Here is a 20,428-nt window from a genome sequence, read left to right as displayed (position 1 = left end):
ATCACCGATGAAATATAAATTAGCATGACAGAGGCAGTGTTAGCAGAATTTTCAGACGAGAACCGAGTTGCTCTGATATTGCCGTTAAAACCTCTATTTTGTTATTTTGTAATGGGTCCACGACACTTAATGGTCCGATGCGTCGCGACGCTACGCGTCATAAAGTTTTACTATCAGATGGTTTCCACGAAACTCATACATGAGTCAAATTGCACGTTCGCTGCAAACATTCGGCCGCTAAACTTGAACTTAGTATATAATTAACCTTCTGATGTGTGCTAACGAACTTGAGTATCCCAGCAGATTCAAATTTTCAAAACAAATAATACATAATGTTCCATTAATCTATGCACAATTTATATATGCATTAAATAAGAGAAGTAGTAAAATAATATTTTTTTAGACGGTATAAATAAATTGGGAATACAAACCGTAGATATTGACACAATTCACTGTAAAAAAAAGTAACAATTTTGTATTTTTTAGTCATTTATTCTTTTTATAATTACTCTAAAAGTGTCTAATATACTAATCTACATACATTCTCTGTCTTACCCATTCTGCTTTATCTATGTTTGAGTAGTTTTCTTTCCTTCTTTGAAACAATTTCTTGGTTTTTATCTTCCTCTTTCTACCTTATGTTATATTATATAACATTAAATTACATTACATTTTACCATATACTTATCTAAGCAAACATTTATGTTTTGTTTCTCAAGTTAGTTGAACTTATAATATCGAAGGCTTTTCCCCATAGATAAATAAAAGTCAAGTAAAAAATTATTCTACAATTGACTATGCAACTGATGACCGTTATAAATACAAGCCCTACAAACTGATTAATCTTTTTTAATTAAATGATCGAATATGTAAAATTACTGAAGCTTTCTTTATCAATATACTTCAATACCGACTTATGGACTCTTCTCCAAATGCCTGTTTAAATTTTCGAGTATCTACACGAAATTTGTGTAATCATTGATTGATTTTCATAAACATTCACAATAAATCGTATTTCTCTTTTTTCATTGTTAAAAGTTAATGACAGGTGTTAATAGTAAATCTCGCCGTTGAATCATTCAGCGTTACATTGTCAAATATCTATATCTGTGAACTTTCAATACAGGAAACAAATTTCCGCTCAGTTCTCATTTTCGACCATCAGCCATCAAAACCGTGTAAATCAGCATAAACATCCGTAGTTTAATGACTACGTTTAGGCTCTAAGTTGAGATGGGTGGATTTTTTCCACGGCCATTTTCCACGTGTTCAAGCAGTGATTGGGTGGAAACCAAAAGTTCGTTTGGATTTTAAAGAAAAATGTAAACACTAAATATTAAACATTTATTTTTCCGATTAATGAATAATGCATCCACTATTATGTTTAGTGTCTCAGTTGTCTCTCTAATGATTGATTGCTCGTAACTAATGCTACAATTTGAAATTCCTATTTGTAAATTCTTCAAACCGTTTCTGACATATACGCTCACTCCTACTATTGTTTTCATGTACTGCACGAATTCTTTTTTTTTTTGGCCTGAATGAAATTTTTGCCCTTTCTAAAGTAATGAAACATGTACTGGAAATGCGCTTTCTCACCTTTCATTCTTCAATCAATCACACGCGAGTTTGATTATCCCAGTGTTTACGATCTTTCTTTTTAAACTGAAGAGAAAAGATCAGAGAACACAATGATATTTAATTTATAGGTCATTATGCGGCCGGTAATATGAAAACTGAATCGATTTCATTTGTGTAGTAAAGAACCGAACGAACTTTTGCGATCATTTTTGTGACATCAAATTTTATACGAAAGTATAAACCAAAGCAGGTAGTATCCTACATTTCTGTTAACACCCTGTATAGTGGTACTCAAAAGTACCGTCAACACTCTAGGTAGGGATAAACCAATACCGTCAAGGTATCGATACTTTTACTCATAACTTGTATCGAAAAAAAGTATCGATATTTACTTAGTATCGATACCAACTTGTATCGAAGAAAAATGAATGCAAGGTTCTTTTTTTTATTAATCTAATATATTTTAACCAGAGTTGAGCAGAATTTTATTCGAATAATAGATAGTGTAAAGCTGCCATATCTAAGTACGTCATCCTGAGCTTTAAACAGTTAATGAGAATAAATAATTGTTTGCCCAATGTCGACTCATTCAGGAAGAAGTATTATTTTTTTATAAAAATAGGAATTTCTACGTTTAAACGATTAAAAATGACGAAATATTTTTTTATCTTTTATTCGTTATTCGAATCTCTATGTAGATAATGAATTTGTCCATCTCTGATTTTAACGAAGAATATTTTATTAATAAGTATTTATTAACGAACATTTATTAATAACATAATATAACTGAACGACAGCCACCAGACATTCATTAACTTTCATATCGATTACTCGCTCCATTCAATATTAGTAGTTTTTTTCGACACCGAGTATATATCGCAACCGAAAGTATCAAAAATACTCGGTATCGAAACGAAAGTATCGATTATTTACTTGTATTTATTTGGATCGGTTCATCCCTAACGCTAGGTCGGAAAAGAAGCATATTTTGTTCATGGCAGCATTTCAATGTAAGAGGTACTTTAGAGTAAGGTATAAAGAGTTAATACACGTGAAACACAAACCTTTAAATATACACGACCGTGACGAAACGACCTCCGTGTACTACGAACTATTTCACTGATGTTAGCGCCTATACATAGACGCATTGAAAATTGGCTCGTTGTGGTACGGTCGTCTGAAGACGTCCAGTCATCAGACACTGGTACTGTTATATTCTCGACAACGATTGGAGCAAACCGCTCGTTACTTGCATTATTTGCAAAATCATACCGCTATTGCTACTGTATAGCTTGAAATGTTCTTTAATCGTTATTGCTAGCAAAATGTCTCCTCCCTCTTTCGTTTCATGCAGCGTCGATCACAGTCTGATATCTGTACCGAAAGGGTTAAACATACGTAGTAAGCAATAAATTCTAGTTCATGGTATTAATTCCTAACGCAAGAGAATGATTTTCATTTGAGGAAAAAAATAGAGAGAAAATAGTGAACAGGGTTGTCAGACATCGCGAAGAAAAGAGACTTTTTTCCTGATGAAGAATTCTATCTTTAGAGTATCCAACTTTACGTGTTCGTTCTAATTACGATTTTGATTAAACTTTATGAATTTCTTCATTTTCGAGGTTAATAGACATTTAGGAAGTAATATAAATTCAGTATATGTATACCGATATGAGGAAGTTGATTTTTTGGTAAAATGATGTATTAAAGAGGCTTTGATTATTATTTCTGTATTCTTTATTTAACATTATTCAAATTACATATTATTTCAAATACTTATGTTTTCAAGTTTCTTGCGCTATTGGCAGATTATGTTTTACATTTATACATAGAAAATTTTAATAATGCACCTTTGTATGACCTTGGCGTAACAGACAATGTGTAAAGGAACATGCACATTCCTTACACAAGAATATATTAAAAATGTAGAATAACATTTTTTCGTACGATGCTCCGTTTCCAAGATAATCAATTCTTAAAATTCATCGATCACGTATGTATTCATACTGATAATAAGTAGAAACAGAATGCAACGAACAGACGCATTAGCCAAGTCCTGTTCAATTGCGCGCATATGCGAGAGATTTTCAAATTCGATTTTCTTCAAAACCAAGCGTCATACGAAAAAATGTTGTTCTAAATTTTTTATTTATTTTTGCATGTAGTAAATTACTGTATATATCGTATCCCTTTCATTTAGTGTGGAGTGCTAACTCGATATCTTCGAATTAAAAGAAAGTTTCTTTTTTCAAAAAGCCAGAAAACACCTCTTGTTCTGTTCTGGCAAATAATCTTTCGCTTGGAACAGACATTGCCGGTATAGATAAATATTTGACAGCCAAAATCATAAACTTTGAGGCAGCTGTTGCACCTTCTGTATTCCACCGCGTCATTGAATAATATTTTCTATTAATTACACTTGAGTTTAAATATCAATAACACTAAAAAACATTAGAATGTCATCTATTGTATTCAAACATGTTGTGAAATTTATAATGCAAATAATATAATATTATAATACAACGTTTTGTATCTTTTGTAATAAAACTTTAAGTTAAATTCAATTATTATATCAATTATACGTATATTAAGTTAAATCCGATTATTGATGTATCGAATTTTCAGTAATATTCCGATATTAAATGTCAGTAATTGTCGATAACGTTATCCTTAGCAGTATGTAATATAATATTACAATATCGTTTAATGTTTTGTATCTTATGTATAAAAACTTTAGGTTAAATTCAACTTATCGATGTCTTAACAATATTATCGATAACAATCCAATATATGAAATTATCGATAACATTCCAATATATCCAATCATCGATAACATCCCAATAAATTGAATTATCGATTACATTCCGATATAATAATAATAATAATAATAGTTTATTTATCCACAGGAGAAAAGCCCATTAAATTACAGAAGTATTACATAAGTGATAGACTTGTAAAATTACATGTGGTAAAAAATATATGTGAATAATTAGTTATAATGTGGTATGTCCTACGTAGAGTTTAGTTTTAAATGCAGTTGCATTCCGAGTAAAGAAGTTGTCAAATTCTATTTTGCCGCTTTTTAAAAGTGTGTATCTACGTTGTGTCGCTAGAACGACGCGATGACGAGTATATTCGTCAAACACAGAGTATATGCAGCTCCTGTAAAATTGAATTAAATTATAAGAAAACAGCACTTGTTTTTTTGAAAAATCAGTAATTTTATCGTTTAAACGTACTTATATTATTTACAAAACCTAATCATTCATAATTATCTTATTAAAAAAAAATTATTTAGAAAAATCATGTAAAAAGAACTCGTCTAGTCAAGTAGTCTCAAAATATTCTGAAATGTCTAAAATTTACAAATGTATTTCAGTTTTCACAAAAATTTCAATTTAAATTACAAAGAGTAATTACTATTCTCACATGGCGAGTACACTCGTCATTCACAGCTAAAGGGTTAAATCTGGATTTGTATGCTGGAGATCTACCAAGTGAGGGAGCTCTAACTGGTCGCGCAAGAGTATAAAAATTTATTAGTACCGTGATCTTTGCAGTATTTGTTCGACCATTAATAATTTTATGTAGAAAATAGAGTTCCGCTAAACCTCGCCGATATATCGAATTATCAATAATACTTCGATATATCCAACTATCGATAATATTCCGACGTCATCGATAACGTTATCGTTAGCAGTGATTTTCTATCGCTCGGAAGCGCACGAGCGTGCAGTTCAGTACGTACCCTCTCGAGCAAACTCGGCTTCCGCTAGGGGAAAAAGTGGCGAAGGGGTAAGACCTCCCAGCACTTGATAAATTTATTTCAAGTACTGAAATGAATGTTAAATCGAATTTAATTAATTTGGCATAAATTTCAATAATTCCCAATAGCATGCAGTAGGAGACACTTTTCCTGTGTCACTTTTTCCCCTAGTGGAAGCCCAGTTTGCTCGTGAGTATACGCCCACGAGCAAACTCGGCTTCCGCTAGGGAAAAAGTTGACGTAGGAGAAGGGCCTCTTACCATGCTCCTAACTGTTGGTATTTGGAATTACTGAAATTTATGCCAAATTAACATTCGATTTAATATTAATTTCAATATCTGGAATAAATTTACCAAGCGGTAGGAGATTTTTACTCTACGCTGCTTTTTCCCCTAGTACAAGCCGAGTTTGCTCGTGAGTGTACACGACAGTGTATCCTGGAATACGTTTCGCGGGCAAATCCGCCCGTGACGAGAAAGGGTTCGCGTTTGGACCAAGGGTGACGGCCGCGAGTAGACCAGCGTCTCGCCGTATCGCCGCACAGATTTCCATGAAACCCCGCGGAACGACCTCGCGGGCCGAATGACAGAATCGAGAGAGTCGGTTTCTGTCGCGGGACAAACCGGCCGCCAAAATTAGACGATGGGGGTCGCGCAGCCGCGACCCCAGACGCCGCGACGCCGGCATTGTGTGTAGACGCTAATTTTACAATAGCCGGTTTCAGTGGCAGCCCCGTGTGAGCGAAAGGCACGTGCGGCGTCCCGCCGCCTAAAGGGACCGTGGAGCCGCGACGACGACGACGACGAACGACGGGGACACGGGGATCAGACGAAGATAGAGAAAGATAGAGAGAGAGAGCGTAACCGCGCGACGGCTATGCCAAGGCGTAAACTTAACTTGGTACGATCTTTAAAGGGGGAATTTTGCACGGACACGATCGCGTGTTATGACTAAATATAAACGCCGGGTCTGCGACTGTGTCTGGACTTGGACCGTCGTCGGTGTGCAGCTGTCGATCGGATGAACTTAGGTGTACAGGGTATCCGAAAATAAGTGTAAGTCCTTGAAATGGGTGATTCTCGGGATGATTCGAAACAACTTTTTCCTTAACGAAAACGTTCTCCGAGGATTTGTTAACGAGATATTAATGGAAAACCTCGACCAATGAGAGCGCGACTCTGCCGGCTTACCTCCTGCGGTAACGTTGGTTACACGATACCGCGGGAGCTCAGCCGGCAAACTCGCGCTCTGATTGGTCGGGGTTTTTCATTAATATCTCGTTAACAAAGCCTCGGACAACTTTTTTGTTAAGGAAAACGTTATTTCAAATCACCCCGGGAATATCGGTATGTATCGGTGTATATCGGTGTTGAGCAAAGTTTGATCTGATTAACACCATGATTGCCACAGTGGAAATGGCTGTACGTAACTAGACACACTTTATTTCGTTTTTCAAGTCATAACTCGTCAAAAGTATAAGGGAGACTTGGAACAAACGTAACGCGAGACGAATGTAACTGTTATAAAACAAATGTGAATTGATCAATAATCCTCTCTATCCATCTTTATACAAAAATTTCATCTGTCCTTCACGTCCATTGTCGCAGTAAGCGGTTTTCCTAATACGACTACCCTATTGAAATAATATACCAGAAGCAAATTTGCATTATTTCTTTTAATTATGTATGTTCTTATTTCAATTCCGTAAAATCTTTCGAAAGTTTCTGTGTTTTATTAAGTAATTAAGATTTGCATATTGTAACGTATTTATGGGAAATACCGCTAGTAGGAACATACATAACAAGTTGTTGGTTATGTCCCGATTTAAGCTTTCGGCATTCTTTCATGCAACTTGGTTTTCCGGCTATGTTATTTTAATAATTAAGGGATTAATGTTCCTTCCAGAATGTCAATTATTCGTAAAAGGAACAGAAACGGTCAGCTGCCTTCTGCAAAATTATATAAATTAAGTGCAGAAAAGGTTAGAAACAAAAAAATGTCTCTCAGAGACCTAATAGTTAACGAGATATTTACAAAATAATTTTGAATACTTATTTACTATCTGGAAGCTATAGGTGCTCGAACTGTGCCCCTCAACTTCAATACAGTAATGGTTTTGTAAATATCTCGTTAACTATTATGTTTATGACGTATGAAGGGCTACGCATTTTTACTCAGAATTTTATATTCTATCGATCTATAGTACATAAAATAGGTCATTCCGTTAAAAAAAATCAAAGTGACCTTGAAATCTCTGAAATGTCTCCACCCACAAAAAAAGCACGTACCTTATAAGATGTGCCCCTTGATGCCATTTAAGTTCCACTCCTCAAAATTTTCATAAAGTGTACCGTTAAGTCATTGTTCGAGGTGATCGAGTTAGCTGAGACACTCTTATATGTATATTTAAGAGCTTATTGGTAGAACGGGACATTATCATCCTTTGTGTCTCTCATTTTCTGGAATTCAAGTGTTGAGCATTGTTAGCAATACAACAAAAATTTGTAAAGTCATAACTTCTTTCACATATTTCAAGGGTTTTTACTAATCAAAGGTAAGAAAATAGATTTTATTGTATATAGTAACTGTATAAGTCAAATTATTATACATACCTGCGATGAAAGTAAATAGTTTGCCATATGGTAACGAATGAAAAATGGCATTGAACACTTTAAAAATTTTAAAATGTTCTTGTAAATAATTTATACATAATGTGATGTAGACAAACATAGAAAAACAAATTCTTGTAATTGTTAAATAATTTGAAAATGAAAGGGTTAATAAGTGTACAAATTTGTATACAATTCATATTTTTGTATCCTCAATACAAAAATAAAATTCGCAGTTTAGTAAGTAATTTGGTCGAATAATTGCGACCGCCTTCCGTGAACAGATTCATGAGTCGCTGTATGTCCGGTTTTAGAGAAACCTCATTGGATTCATTCTTCGTGTATAGGAATACCTAACATATGGATTCATGAAAAGTTGTGGATAATGATTTAGAAGTTGAAATGAAATTCTCATTCGTCAATTTTTCATTATTTTTATACTTTTATTCTGTACTTTTCGAGAGAGTGAATGTATATACTTATGTATAATAACGATTGAAAAATAAGTACGTATTGGAAGAACACTTTATATTTGTATACATATATACAGGGTGTGACCGGATGGGTGGTACAGCCAGCTAGATAGCGATTCTACATACAACAATAAGTAGGAAGAAAAGAATAACATAGGATTGAAAATTCATCGAAATCACCTGTATTTGATGTTGACAATAAGTAGAAGCCGCCTGCAATGAACAGACGTGTTAGCGAAATTCTATTCTATTGCCTATATGTATATTCAACAAACTTTCGAATTCGATTATCTCGAGAAGAAAGCATCGCCTGAAAAAATTCTAAGTCTCATTTGTGACTTATTTTTGCATGTAAAATTATCCCCTGCCCGGTTGCACCACCGTTCCAATCACACCCTGTATACAGTTACAGTTACACAAAAGTTACGCCCATCGAAGCGACTTTTACTCGTTTTCACCTTGCATTTCATTTTCGAAACTTCCAATAAATGAGCATGGATTTTACAAAAATCCAAATTTTTAAATTGAAATTTTGTAAATTCAGACAAGTTCATTACTGACACAGCATCACCAAATACGACACTGCGATCCATGTCAATGGATCGTCGTTTCACTGGATCGTGAAAGCTTTATATCTTTCATTCATAATTTCGTTACAGTTCGAGTAATTTTAGAAACTTACTTTACAAATAAAAGAATTTGTTTTTATTATCGACCGAAGTTTTGAATCGTTAAAGTCTGCTGTTTATATAAGATCATTTAAAGAAACATAATTTTATTCATATCAATTTATACATATATTTTATACGAGTTTACGTACAAACTATACCTAAAGATTCTGAACTGTATAGCAGGTCGTGTCTGGTTACACTTAATATGTATCGAGCATCAATATAATACTGGATGTAGATAAAATTGTTACAGGTTCTATTACCTGAGTCCACGCGGAGGTCCACCCTTAACGTTACTCGTTAGCCCTTGTAGCGGGCCAATATCATGGACGGTGAGTTACGTCGAACCACCTGAAAACACTGAAGAATCGGAAGGAGCGAAATGTAAGCATAATTAATTTAAATGTTATTCATAAAATATTTTCATATTAGCGAACCTGATACAGCAAGTACATGTTACGGAAACCTTTCGTTTCCCGAATAAAAGAGATGATAAGTGCGGTTTAGAATTTTCTTCGACGTGTAAAGATAACTGAATACTTCTTCCAATCACTATTTCACCTTTCAATTATTATTTTTTCGAATAAACAAGAATTTATACTTTTATATTAGTATTTTACTTGAGTACAGCTAACTCTATTGTTTAGTTTTGTAAACGAACTCCTACAATTTTTTCCGCCTATCTTTCAGCAGACAGATGAACTAATTCGATAAGCATCGCAATATCATTTTTTTTGTCGTTAAAACAGAATAAATGATGGAAAAATGTATTTTAAGAGGAATTCTGTACTACCATGCGCAAACACGACGTTGTTGTTTGATCAAATTTGGTCTGACCTTTCGAATAAAATAACAACTCCATGCTTGTGTATGGGCAGTGCAGGACTCTTCTAAAAATACATTTCTCCACCTTTTACTCTGTTCTAATGACAAAACGCATGTATGTTGCAGTACTTGCCGACATGGGCGTAGCCAGGTTATTAGTCGGGCGCGGGGGGGGGGGGGGGGGGACAAAAATATTAACACATCGATTGCCACAGTGAAAAAGCTGTACGTAGCCAGACACACATAGCATTTTTTTTACAAAGTCATAAATCGTTGAACATGTATGCATCTTGTTAACAGAGACTGTTAGTCGTGTTTCAAATTATACTGCAATATTAAATATTACGCAAAAATTGTATAACTCTGGGAAGGGAGGAGGGGTGAAAAATCCAATTTTTGCCTTGTAGGGTGGGGCAAAAGCCACTTTTTCCATCCAAAGGGGGGGGGGGGCAAGTGCCCCCCCCCCTCCCACCCCCCTCCCTTGGCTACGCCCATGCTTGCCGAACTTGTTATATGTATACAGGGTGGTCTAACAATCAGACCCCACAATTTTTCAGGCACTTCCGATGGTCGGATAAAAAAATATTTCGAACGAAAGTTTATCAGCTTTATATCAGTTACAAATTGCAATACTACGAATTCAGAAAAAGTTTTAGATTAATGAAAAGTTAAGGTCACCTTGACTTCTTTTAAACGGCGATATGTATTTTTAACTGCGTAGCATTGTAGGCGAAGTCGAGACGAATGTTATGACCTAGTATACTATGACCTTAAGGTAATCTTGTACTGAGAAATCGTCACGAAACTGTCGCCACAAGATTTGCACAATTCCCGATTTCATTCACGATAGATAATGTGATATCTAACAAGACATCTAAAAAGAGAGAACAATTTGTATTGGTAACGAAAATTATTATGGTGATCGAGTTATGTTGTCCACCCTGCATACAAATGTAGTCTATGAATTTGAAAATGTAGACCAACATTTTACGCATAATTCCTTCTTGAAACTTACATACCATGGATATTCTACTACGGGTCAAAATGTGTTCGTCCCTGACCATCCGTTTTTCCGAGGGTTACATTATCGAAGGTATAGTCCTCGTCAAGATATAGCGCGGTCATCAATTATCGCGTTGAACAACGACACCTATAGATGTCGCCGTAAACAGGGCCGTATACGACTTACAGTTGTAGAGTTCCTTGCAATAAAAATGAAACCGCTATCGAATAACTGTGGTACATCTACTACGAGCGTAATTGTAAATCGTGTTTAATATTTAGAAGATTTAGAAGAACTTTAGGTCTTTGTTGGCTGTTACCAACGATATAAAGGTCAGAAGTAAACTACCAGCCAAAAGTATGAGACCAGAGTTCATGATTGATGCCACATTAACTCATTATTCTGTTACGATGTAACAAAAGTTACGGAATCAGTACATATACTAATCATTGCCAATCAGTTTTAACACGTTACTTTTATCACATCTTTGTAGAGTAATATTTTTCTCTTCCTTTAATTACACTGTTTAATAAATTTTAACTTCTTTTTGGACTTGTAATATACAATAGACGCTTCTTACCTAATAGATTTTAGTCCCCTGAATACGAATCTGCACACGGATTTTCGCCAGCACCCTCAGTTTTTGAGAAATTTGATTTTTTTTTTAAATGCAAATTTTCCAAAAATTTTAAATGCAATGTCAAATTATTCTATAAACTCTCCCGAAGGAAATGGTGTATGTTATTATGTCATTATGAATATTTAAACATGTTTAAACAACGATCAAAGGGAACAGGATACCCGAAATGCGCCAATTTTTGTAGATATTTTTAAATTTATTTTCCTTTGGAAAAATATCTGTAAATATTGACTGTTATTTAAACATGCTTAAATATTCATAATGCAATAACAACGTATAATAACACATACCATTTTGTTCAGAAGAGTTTATAGAATAATTTGACGCAATAAGCACCCGAGTAACTATTACTGTTTAAAGATAGGAAATGTTCAAAGTTGAAAATTTGCATTTTTTTTTCCAAATCAATTTTCTCGATAACTGAGGATGCTGGCGAAAAGCCGTTTGCAGATTCGTATTCAAGGCACAACAATCTATAAAAAACGACTGTTGAACGTTACAAGTCCAGTTGGCTGTTGAATAGTGTTATCAGACCTGGTCCCATACTTTTGGCCGGTAGTGTACTATATACTGGATCTGAAGTAACATTATAGGGATTGAACGACGCTGGAGCGCCTTATCTCCTGTTTGTTCTCTTAAATGACTGTTCTAACACGCGAAACGCGTGTTCTGTTCCGCTTGACCGAATCTACGACTATCTATGTCTTGGCCGAGGACTGTACTTGATCCAGCTAAAGGTGTCGTACAAACGAATAAAGTCATTGTGATCGATGGGACAGCGCAAACACGATGGCCAGTGAAGACTCTGAAGCCAGGCTCCCCCCTTTTCACGTACCAGGGCGCGGAGGATCAAAACTTCACGATATCCAAGACACGAGCCGGTCTGTATTGGTTCGAGATCAAATCCGTAGAACCTCTTGACGCCAGTTTCCAAAAACTTACACCGAGCACGGTGCTGCTGTATGCCACATCCAGCGGTCTGGATCATATTCCGGAGTGGCAAACAAACGAGAGGAAAAGTCGTCATCGTTCATTGAGATTCCAACAGCGAAGGAGCAAACGTCGACTCACGGTGTCCTGGAACAAAAGGTACAATGTGTTTAACATTCACTATGGTAATATTGTCTAACTCTTAACTGGTGAGGTGGAAATCTTATTACTAGACTGCGGATTTTTATGCAAAATAACATTTTCTAAAGTAATTCATGAAGACACGAGCAAATATGGGAATTCCTTTTTTCTTTTAAATATCTTATTCGGTGACAAATCAAATAGCAAACACGTTGCCTACTTGTTACTTATTACGCAAATGTTATTATACTTATTATTAGACTGGACGTAGATTTTTATCCAAATAACACTCATTTTAAAAGTGCGTCAAATTCTGTCACCAGTTAATATCTAACTTTTGCCAGCACGGATGTGTGGTTTTACTGATGTGAAATACTCTCGCTAAAAATAAATAAAAACAGAAAAAAATAAAAAAAATTGGGTCTGCTTAATATCGATGTTTTTAACTTCAAAATCACAAGATATAACATATACAATGGGTAAAAAAAGTATTCGCATACCTTTTAAAACAGAACAACTTTTTCAAAATTGGACCAAGTGACTTGAACGAGTTTAGTTTTTTAACGAGTTTAGGCTCAATACTAGTGAGCCCCCCACACATATTTAATACTTATCGATTACTTTTTATTTGAAATTGAAAGAAATAATACGTTCGCCTTCTGTTAAATTGCAAAGAAAACAAAGAACGAAAAGGATCCGTCTATTTTTACAGCAGCATAGACCCTCACCTGTCGCGGTACTGCTTAGCCGTAACATCGGGGTCGCAACCTCATCCGTTGACCCTTTGCGCGGCACAGAACGTTCTGCACGTTGACGCGCACCCGACGAAAGGGAGTTCCTCCTCCAAGGAGCAACAACATCGTGGTGTTCCGGAAGGACTTCACTGCGTGCGTCAAACGAAATTGACGCTGCACAGGATGAAGTACGACACCACGTACAACTTCACGTTATACGTGGTTAGTAATCAGGATCCGCGAAACTCCGGTCAGAAATCTCAGAAAACCAACGAACGGTACAATATTGTTTACAAATAGACTGTGGATCTTCATGGAAATATTAGAATTCTGTGATTTAACTTATAGAAACCAGAGTCAAGCGAAAGCTTGTTTGTCCGGTTTAACGGTTACGTCGAGTTCCATATTACAGTAAATCATCGATGAGTCTTCGATGGCTCCTGGGCACTGAACATTAAATATTTCATAAACTAATGGCCGTATGCGGCTGAAATAAATGTCATTGGCATCGGAATTCCAAGCTCTATGACTGTTTTAAAAATTAGCGTTACACCTGGGGACCTCTCCATGTCAGTGTCGAAGAGTCTGCGAACACTCATCGATGATTTAGTATTAATAAAAACCATATTAAGATATATTGACCCTTTCATGAGCAATAACATTTGAAAGATCGTCCAAAATATACCTATCTTTCGTTTATTTCGTAAATTAGTTGGGTAGTTGGTTCTAAGGTGAAAGAAACAATAGTGACAAGTAAATCATAATTTATTGTTGAAAAAGAAAATGGACAAAAAGCAGAATTATGTACATAGTATTCGATTGCTACATCTTTACAAATGCTTCGGAGTAAAGGATACATAGTAATGATGTATACATTCTTGTGATAACTACAAATACAGGGAATACAATGCAAGGACTTAAACCTTTATGATTTTGATACCGGTATTATGCTATCAAAGCTATTCCGAAACTGATATATCACCGAAAACGAAAATAAATACCGGTATTTTTTCGGTTTCTACAAGAGTAGGGCTTATACAGGGTGTAACAAGAATGTTGTCCGACCCGAAAATGGGGTACTCAGGAGGTGAATTGAAACAAGTTTTTCCTTAGCAACAATGTAATCTCAGGCTTCGTTACCGAGATATTAACGAAGAACCGCGACTAATCGGAGCGCAAGTTTGCCAGCCGAGTTCCCGCGCTAGCGGTGGCTACGCACTGCGACTGGTAGGCAGCGTTACCGCGGGAACTCGGCTGGTAAACTCGCGCTCTGATTGGTCGAGGTTTTTCGTTAATATCTCAGTAACAAAGCCTCAGATTACATTGTTGCTAAGGAAAAACTTGTTCCAATTCAACCCCTGAGTGACCCATTTCGGTGTCGGATAACATTTTTGTTACACCCTGTATAGGGTTATATGTATAGGGCGAAGGTACAACCGAAAATACCGGTATAATACGTATTTTACGTTTCGGTAGAAGTCCCTGATACAAGGTGTACTACATCTACCAAGTTATATGCCCATACGTCAATGCTGTGTTCAGCAAACACAAATCAGACCGTGACTGACAGGAGCTGGTCAATGGTGCGTGCGTCATGTCAGTCCGTCACAGTCACAGGCTACACACGAAAGGGGTTCAATTTTTTACTAGACTGTGTTTGAAATATTCCTGTATGCTATAAATGTATAAAATCTACAGTCTATTTATAAAGTAATAGTGAAACTCCATTTACCCGAACACATTGATCTATTTAAGACATCACATGTGAAATGTCAATTTTATTGATCGATATATTTGGTCACATTTTTATGAGTAAAAATTATTAACGGTAGCCACCATTTGTGTCTCCAATTAGAGTTTGGTCTGTACTTTTTTTTTAATAATAGTTCCATTGATAATACAGTGTTATGTATACTTTTAACAATGTATTTCTTTGTGGAACGTAAGTAGTCACGCCATACCAAATGAAATTCTTTGAAATTGAATAAAATATAAAATATTATTAAAAAATCTGACTTTTCATATGTAACGATCCATTTGAAATATTATAAAAAGTTATTTGAATATTATTCTTTGGATGATGTTTATGATTCATGACAAAAAAAAAAATTGTAACACCCGCGAAGTTCAACTTTCACCCAGATATTCGTCTGTACCTAATTCGAAAGAAGGAAAAATAAGTAAGTTACTTAATTTGAGAAATTTTACTTAACAAATAATTTTTTCTTCGCCACTATTTATTCAACAGGTTTTCCGTTTTTCATGCTTTTTTCGTTCCACTGAATTCCGAAGTAAAGTTTTCGAGGAAAAAATCGTTGAATCAAAATGAAGTTAGTTCGAAGTTCACTCCAAGTTAACGTAATCATTTCTGTGTTGTTTCAGATAAATACACGAAACAACGTTTCCAATCGTGTAACCACCGACGCCGTAAGATTTCGAAAAACACCAGAGTTAATTTTACGCACTGGGAGTTATACTACCGCCAGTTTGCGTAAAACCGACGGGTTCGTTAACTTCCGATACCGTCCGCCGGAAAATACCTCGAGTACCTTTCACATTCTTCCCTGTGGCGGTGGCATCGTCAAAGCGAAATTGACCGCCCCGGGAATTTTAAGGGTAATCAAACACTTTTGTAACTATTACTGTATTTGTGTTAGATCCGCCAATAGAAACCAAAGAAAAACGTTAAAAAATGATCTTGTACACGGTGATACCAGACTTTGACAGAATTTTATTCGAATAATACATAGTGAAAAGCATAAGTATCTAAGAGCTTCATTCTGATCTTTAAACAATTAATGAGATTAAATAATTGTTCACCAAATTTCTTCACGTTCATGAACTATTATTTCATTAGGAAAATTAAAATTTCCACGTTTAATCAATGACATTTGGCGGAACACCTTTTTCTATCTTTTATTCGCTATTCGAAACTTTTTGTCTAGATAATAAATTTTTCCATTTCTGGGTGATATGAAGTAACTATCGTTGTTAAGAAAATATATTTTTTTTTAATACACATAAAAAGAAACAATTATAATGTAAAATAAATACTTCAGTTACATAAATTAACAGCAAATTTTCTTTTATATTGTTATTATTCATTTTAATAATATTGTATAACTTAAATGATTTGTACCCGTGAAATTAAAAGTAATAGGTTATATGATTCATATGAACAAATGCTAGTAATAGTTTTCCTAAGTGAGAAATGTAAATGTATGCATTTATTAGTAAAAGTATAAATTTCATTCCTTGTGAATACATTTACTAACCAGATTAGTAAACGGAAGTAACGCATTTACTATACATATCAATCCAGAATTTCGAATAGAACAAAAGAATTTCATCGTTTGCAAAATAAATTAGTGACACATAACTAAAGTGAAATGAAAAATCGAAGTTGAGGAATAGTCGATTTAATGAAGCTTTCTAGTGATTTAAATTTTTCGTAAACTGTATGTTCTTAACAGATTAATAAACTTCAATGATACTGGTAATATAGATTAACCAAATTATGTACGAAGTGTTTTGAAAAATGTTTCGGAGAATCGATTCTATAGGATAAGTACGGCAAAATTCGTGACACAAGCAGAGAAGAAACGATTCTACGTGTAAAAGCAAATCGAATATTGGGAAAATGTTGTATCTGAGTCTTCTGAATTCATTTTTAATCGAATAGTGTCAGGGGAAAAAATAAATACAATAAAGACAAATGTATGTATCATTTTTATATAAATGATATGATAAATTCTGTATATGATCGTTAAAGTTTGTCAATGAGTTAGAGTTTAATTCATTGTATTGATAAAGTTGTTCATTTATCGTTAAAAAATTTACGCTCCTTCGAGCCGTTTTATCACGTGTAATGGAATACAACATGGCTAACCTGTATTTCCTTTACTTAGCGTTTCTACTTACTGTAAGCGTGAATACATGCGCGTCAGATGAATCTGCAAATTCGATTTTCACAATAACAAATCATACGAACTAATTTTATTCTAATTTTAAATGATTTTCGATTTATTTGTTCACATAGAATCTCTCTTTTTTATTTATATCCACGCATTCTGAAATACCGTATACAGGGTGTTAATAAAAATGTGGGACTCTTTCACAGAATAGATTCTATAATACATGACAAACTAAAACGAAAAACAATAATGACGAAATTGCATTCGAGGTTTCGTTTCTGAATTATTAATTGTTGAAAATACGAACAAAATACGCGTGAAGTGTCTCATATTTTTATGAACACCCATAACATGAAATATGTTATACGTATGAAATGAGGGAATACTTCTGTGAGTAACAGTATATTATAAGTTATAAGTCTTTCGTTTAACCTGGTTCAATGATATATGTATACCACCGTGGTCATTGACCAGTATTAAGAAATTGCTTTTAACAGGAAAATCTTTGGTAATTACTGAGAACATGGTCCACAGCACCGATTTCAATGGCCTTGAAATATATGTATAATGCTAATCTACTCAAATCAGTAATACTGCATTGTGTCTACCGAGATATTCCTGAAAAATTGAAACAATAAAAAATATACAGTTCAAAGCATTATACTGATTTAAGGATTAAAAATCACTGAAATCGGTGAAGCGTGGTTTTTAAGTTCATCCTTTGTTTGTCCCGACTGTTGTGATGTATTTATAGAAACAGTAGATAAGCGATCACCCCAAGCTGATACACACATTGCCGTGAACGTGCAGGTATAGACAAAATTCAATGACTCGTAAGAAGAGTTTTTCGCGAATATCTCGGAAACTAAGAGAGACCGCTTATTATATGTATAGGGAATAGTTGTTAGGAATAATGACCTTGATAACATATTTCAAGGTCATTGAAATCGGTACTCAGGACCATGTTTTCAATAATTACCAAATCGTTTTTTAATTCAGCACAGTTTCTTGTGAAATGAGATATTCTTTGTGCGTGTGTGTCAATATTATAAATAATCCACATTTGTAGGAAAAGGAAGTAGTAGGATATGCATCATTAAGGGTGCCACCTTTAACTTCAGGAAAGTCTTACACATTACGGATATCCGCTACACCGCAGGAGTTAGCAAGAGTGCTTGCTATAAAGGTATTGGCCACTCAAGAATCGTCGACGATATTTCCACAGGTACGTTCGTGCAGATTTATTTTGTTTGTATTACATTAAATGCGTAAAAACAATTACTGGGTAAACAATCTTCGATACGAAGAGAACGCAGAATTGATGCCTTGAAAACGTAGAATTCTATATCGAAATATTAATAAGGAGAATAATAATTAACACAAAGATCTCCTTCAAAATTTGGTACATTGTCTGAACTTTCCTTGTTTAATATCATAAACGACTATTTTACTGGTAATTGTTTCGCTATGAGAGCTAAAATAACTATCCAAGAATTAGGCATGCGTTTAATGCTTAGTATAATATTATTTATACTACACAATACCTTTAACAAACAAGGAGAAACATAAATATTAAGTAGCTGCAAAAATTCTGACCGTTTTGAGAATACATTCAATTTTATTAAAAACAATAAGTACACACGCTATATTTGTGAATTTCTCAGTGTGCTTTGGAATCTGCCCTTTTATTTTTGATAAAAGTGATAGAATTTATGCAGCAACCTAATAGTAGAACATCTCACCCTTGTATTTACATACCATCCAGAAGTATACCTTACGAGTGCAGATCCTTGAAATTCCACTATCTACGTGAAGAAATGTTAGAAAACCTCAATCTTTAATTTAGATATCGTCCAGAAATACATCTCACGAGTTCAGATCCCTAGGATCCCATTATCTATAAAAAGAAATGTTAGAGAACCACGATCCTGAATTTAAATACGGTCCAGAAGTACGTCTCACGAGTATAAATCCTTGAAATCCCATTATCTATGTGAGGAAACGTTATAAAGCCTATATCTTGTACATTTAAATACGATCTAGAAGTGTATCCCGGGTGTAAAAATCCCTAAGATTCCATTACCAATAGGAAGGAATGTTAGAAAATCTTGATTTTGTATTTAGATACTGAGATCCCATTATCCATACGAGGAAAAATTAGAGAACCACGATCTTTTCTTTAAATACGATCCAGAAGTGTATCTCGCGAGTACAAATCCCTGAGACCCAATTTTCTATACAGTAAATCCTAGATGAGTGTTCGAAGGCTCCTCGACACTGAACATGAAATATTTCATAAACTAATGGCCATATGCGGTTGAAACAAATATCATTGGCTTCCGAATTCCAAGCTCTATCACTCTGCTAAACCACATTAAAAAATCAGCGTTACACCTAGGGACCACTTCTTGTCACTGCCGAGGGAGCCTTCCAAAACTCGTCGAGGAATTGATATACGAAGAAAAATTGGAGAACTTCAATCTTGTATTTAGATACCGTCCAGAAGTACACCACGGGAGTACAGATCCCTTAGGACCTGCCACGAGGTGACCATAGGGGTGGAATCGGCAGGTGCAGCGAAGTATTGTATCTTAGTCCGTGAACTGAGAAGCGCCTCCTCGTTGGCCAGCGTGACGACGATACCAGACCAGTGCGGTCTTCATCGTCGCCGGCGTTCCGAGTACACCTTTGAAGTCTGCGAAGAGAAGTCAAGCCCACCGAAAGATCGCGCACTTCCTTTCACGCTGAAACGATTGCAGCCGGGAAAGGCTTATCTGCTGCAGATCACGGCACAACTGAAGGGCCAATCGTTATCCTATCCGTTGTTAGGTGTACGCACCCGACGTACCTGTCTACATTGATTTCGTAATAATTCACACGAGACAAATGGAAAACAACCAATGTTAAGCCGTAACAGTTCGGCAGCCGTAAGCTCCGCACAAATTTCGGTAAGAGTTACGTTTAGGGGATGCAGCTCCGATGACTCTGACCTTGACACATGTTGTTGAGGACACTCTTCTGAGTAACCTCCAAGAAGTTTTAGTCGTCGTTCGTTTTTTTTTTCTTGAAAAGTTATTTGCAACAAAAGTTTCGTTTCGTACTTTAGTAGTCTTGATATATGTTGTCAAGGTCACTATCCCG

At 35.2% G+C, this 20,428-nt stretch overlaps 1 protein-coding gene across 1 annotated transcript in view; it reads left to right on the top strand.

The window, feature by feature from the left end:
• The window catches only part of LOC107189131 (protein NDNF), a 29,648-nt gene extending 9,500 nt beyond the window's left edge, over positions 1-20,148 (top strand). The window contains exons 2-7 of the mRNA XM_015577604.1: positions 9,354-9,484; positions 12,348-12,657; positions 13,352-13,595; positions 15,756-15,989; positions 18,357-18,512; positions 19,780-20,148. Of these exons, the coding sequence (XP_015433090.1) occupies positions 9,354-9,484; positions 12,348-12,657; positions 13,352-13,595; positions 15,756-15,989; positions 18,357-18,512; positions 19,780-20,148 (1,444 nt within the window). The remainder of the gene's footprint in view (positions 1-9,353; positions 9,485-12,347; positions 12,658-13,351; positions 13,596-15,755; positions 15,990-18,356; positions 18,513-19,779) is intronic.
• The last annotated feature ends 280 nt before the right edge of the window (positions 20,149-20,428 follow it).

This window comes from Dufourea novaeangliae, unplaced genomic scaffold, assembly GCF_001272555.1.
Source record: "Dufourea novaeangliae isolate 0120121106 unplaced genomic scaffold, ASM127255v1 scaffold144, whole genome shotgun sequence".
In the NCBI taxonomy this organism is placed as follows: domain Eukaryota; kingdom Metazoa; phylum Arthropoda; class Insecta; order Hymenoptera; family Halictidae; genus Dufourea; species Dufourea novaeangliae.
This window is presented reverse-complemented; position numbering and strand designations above follow the sequence as displayed.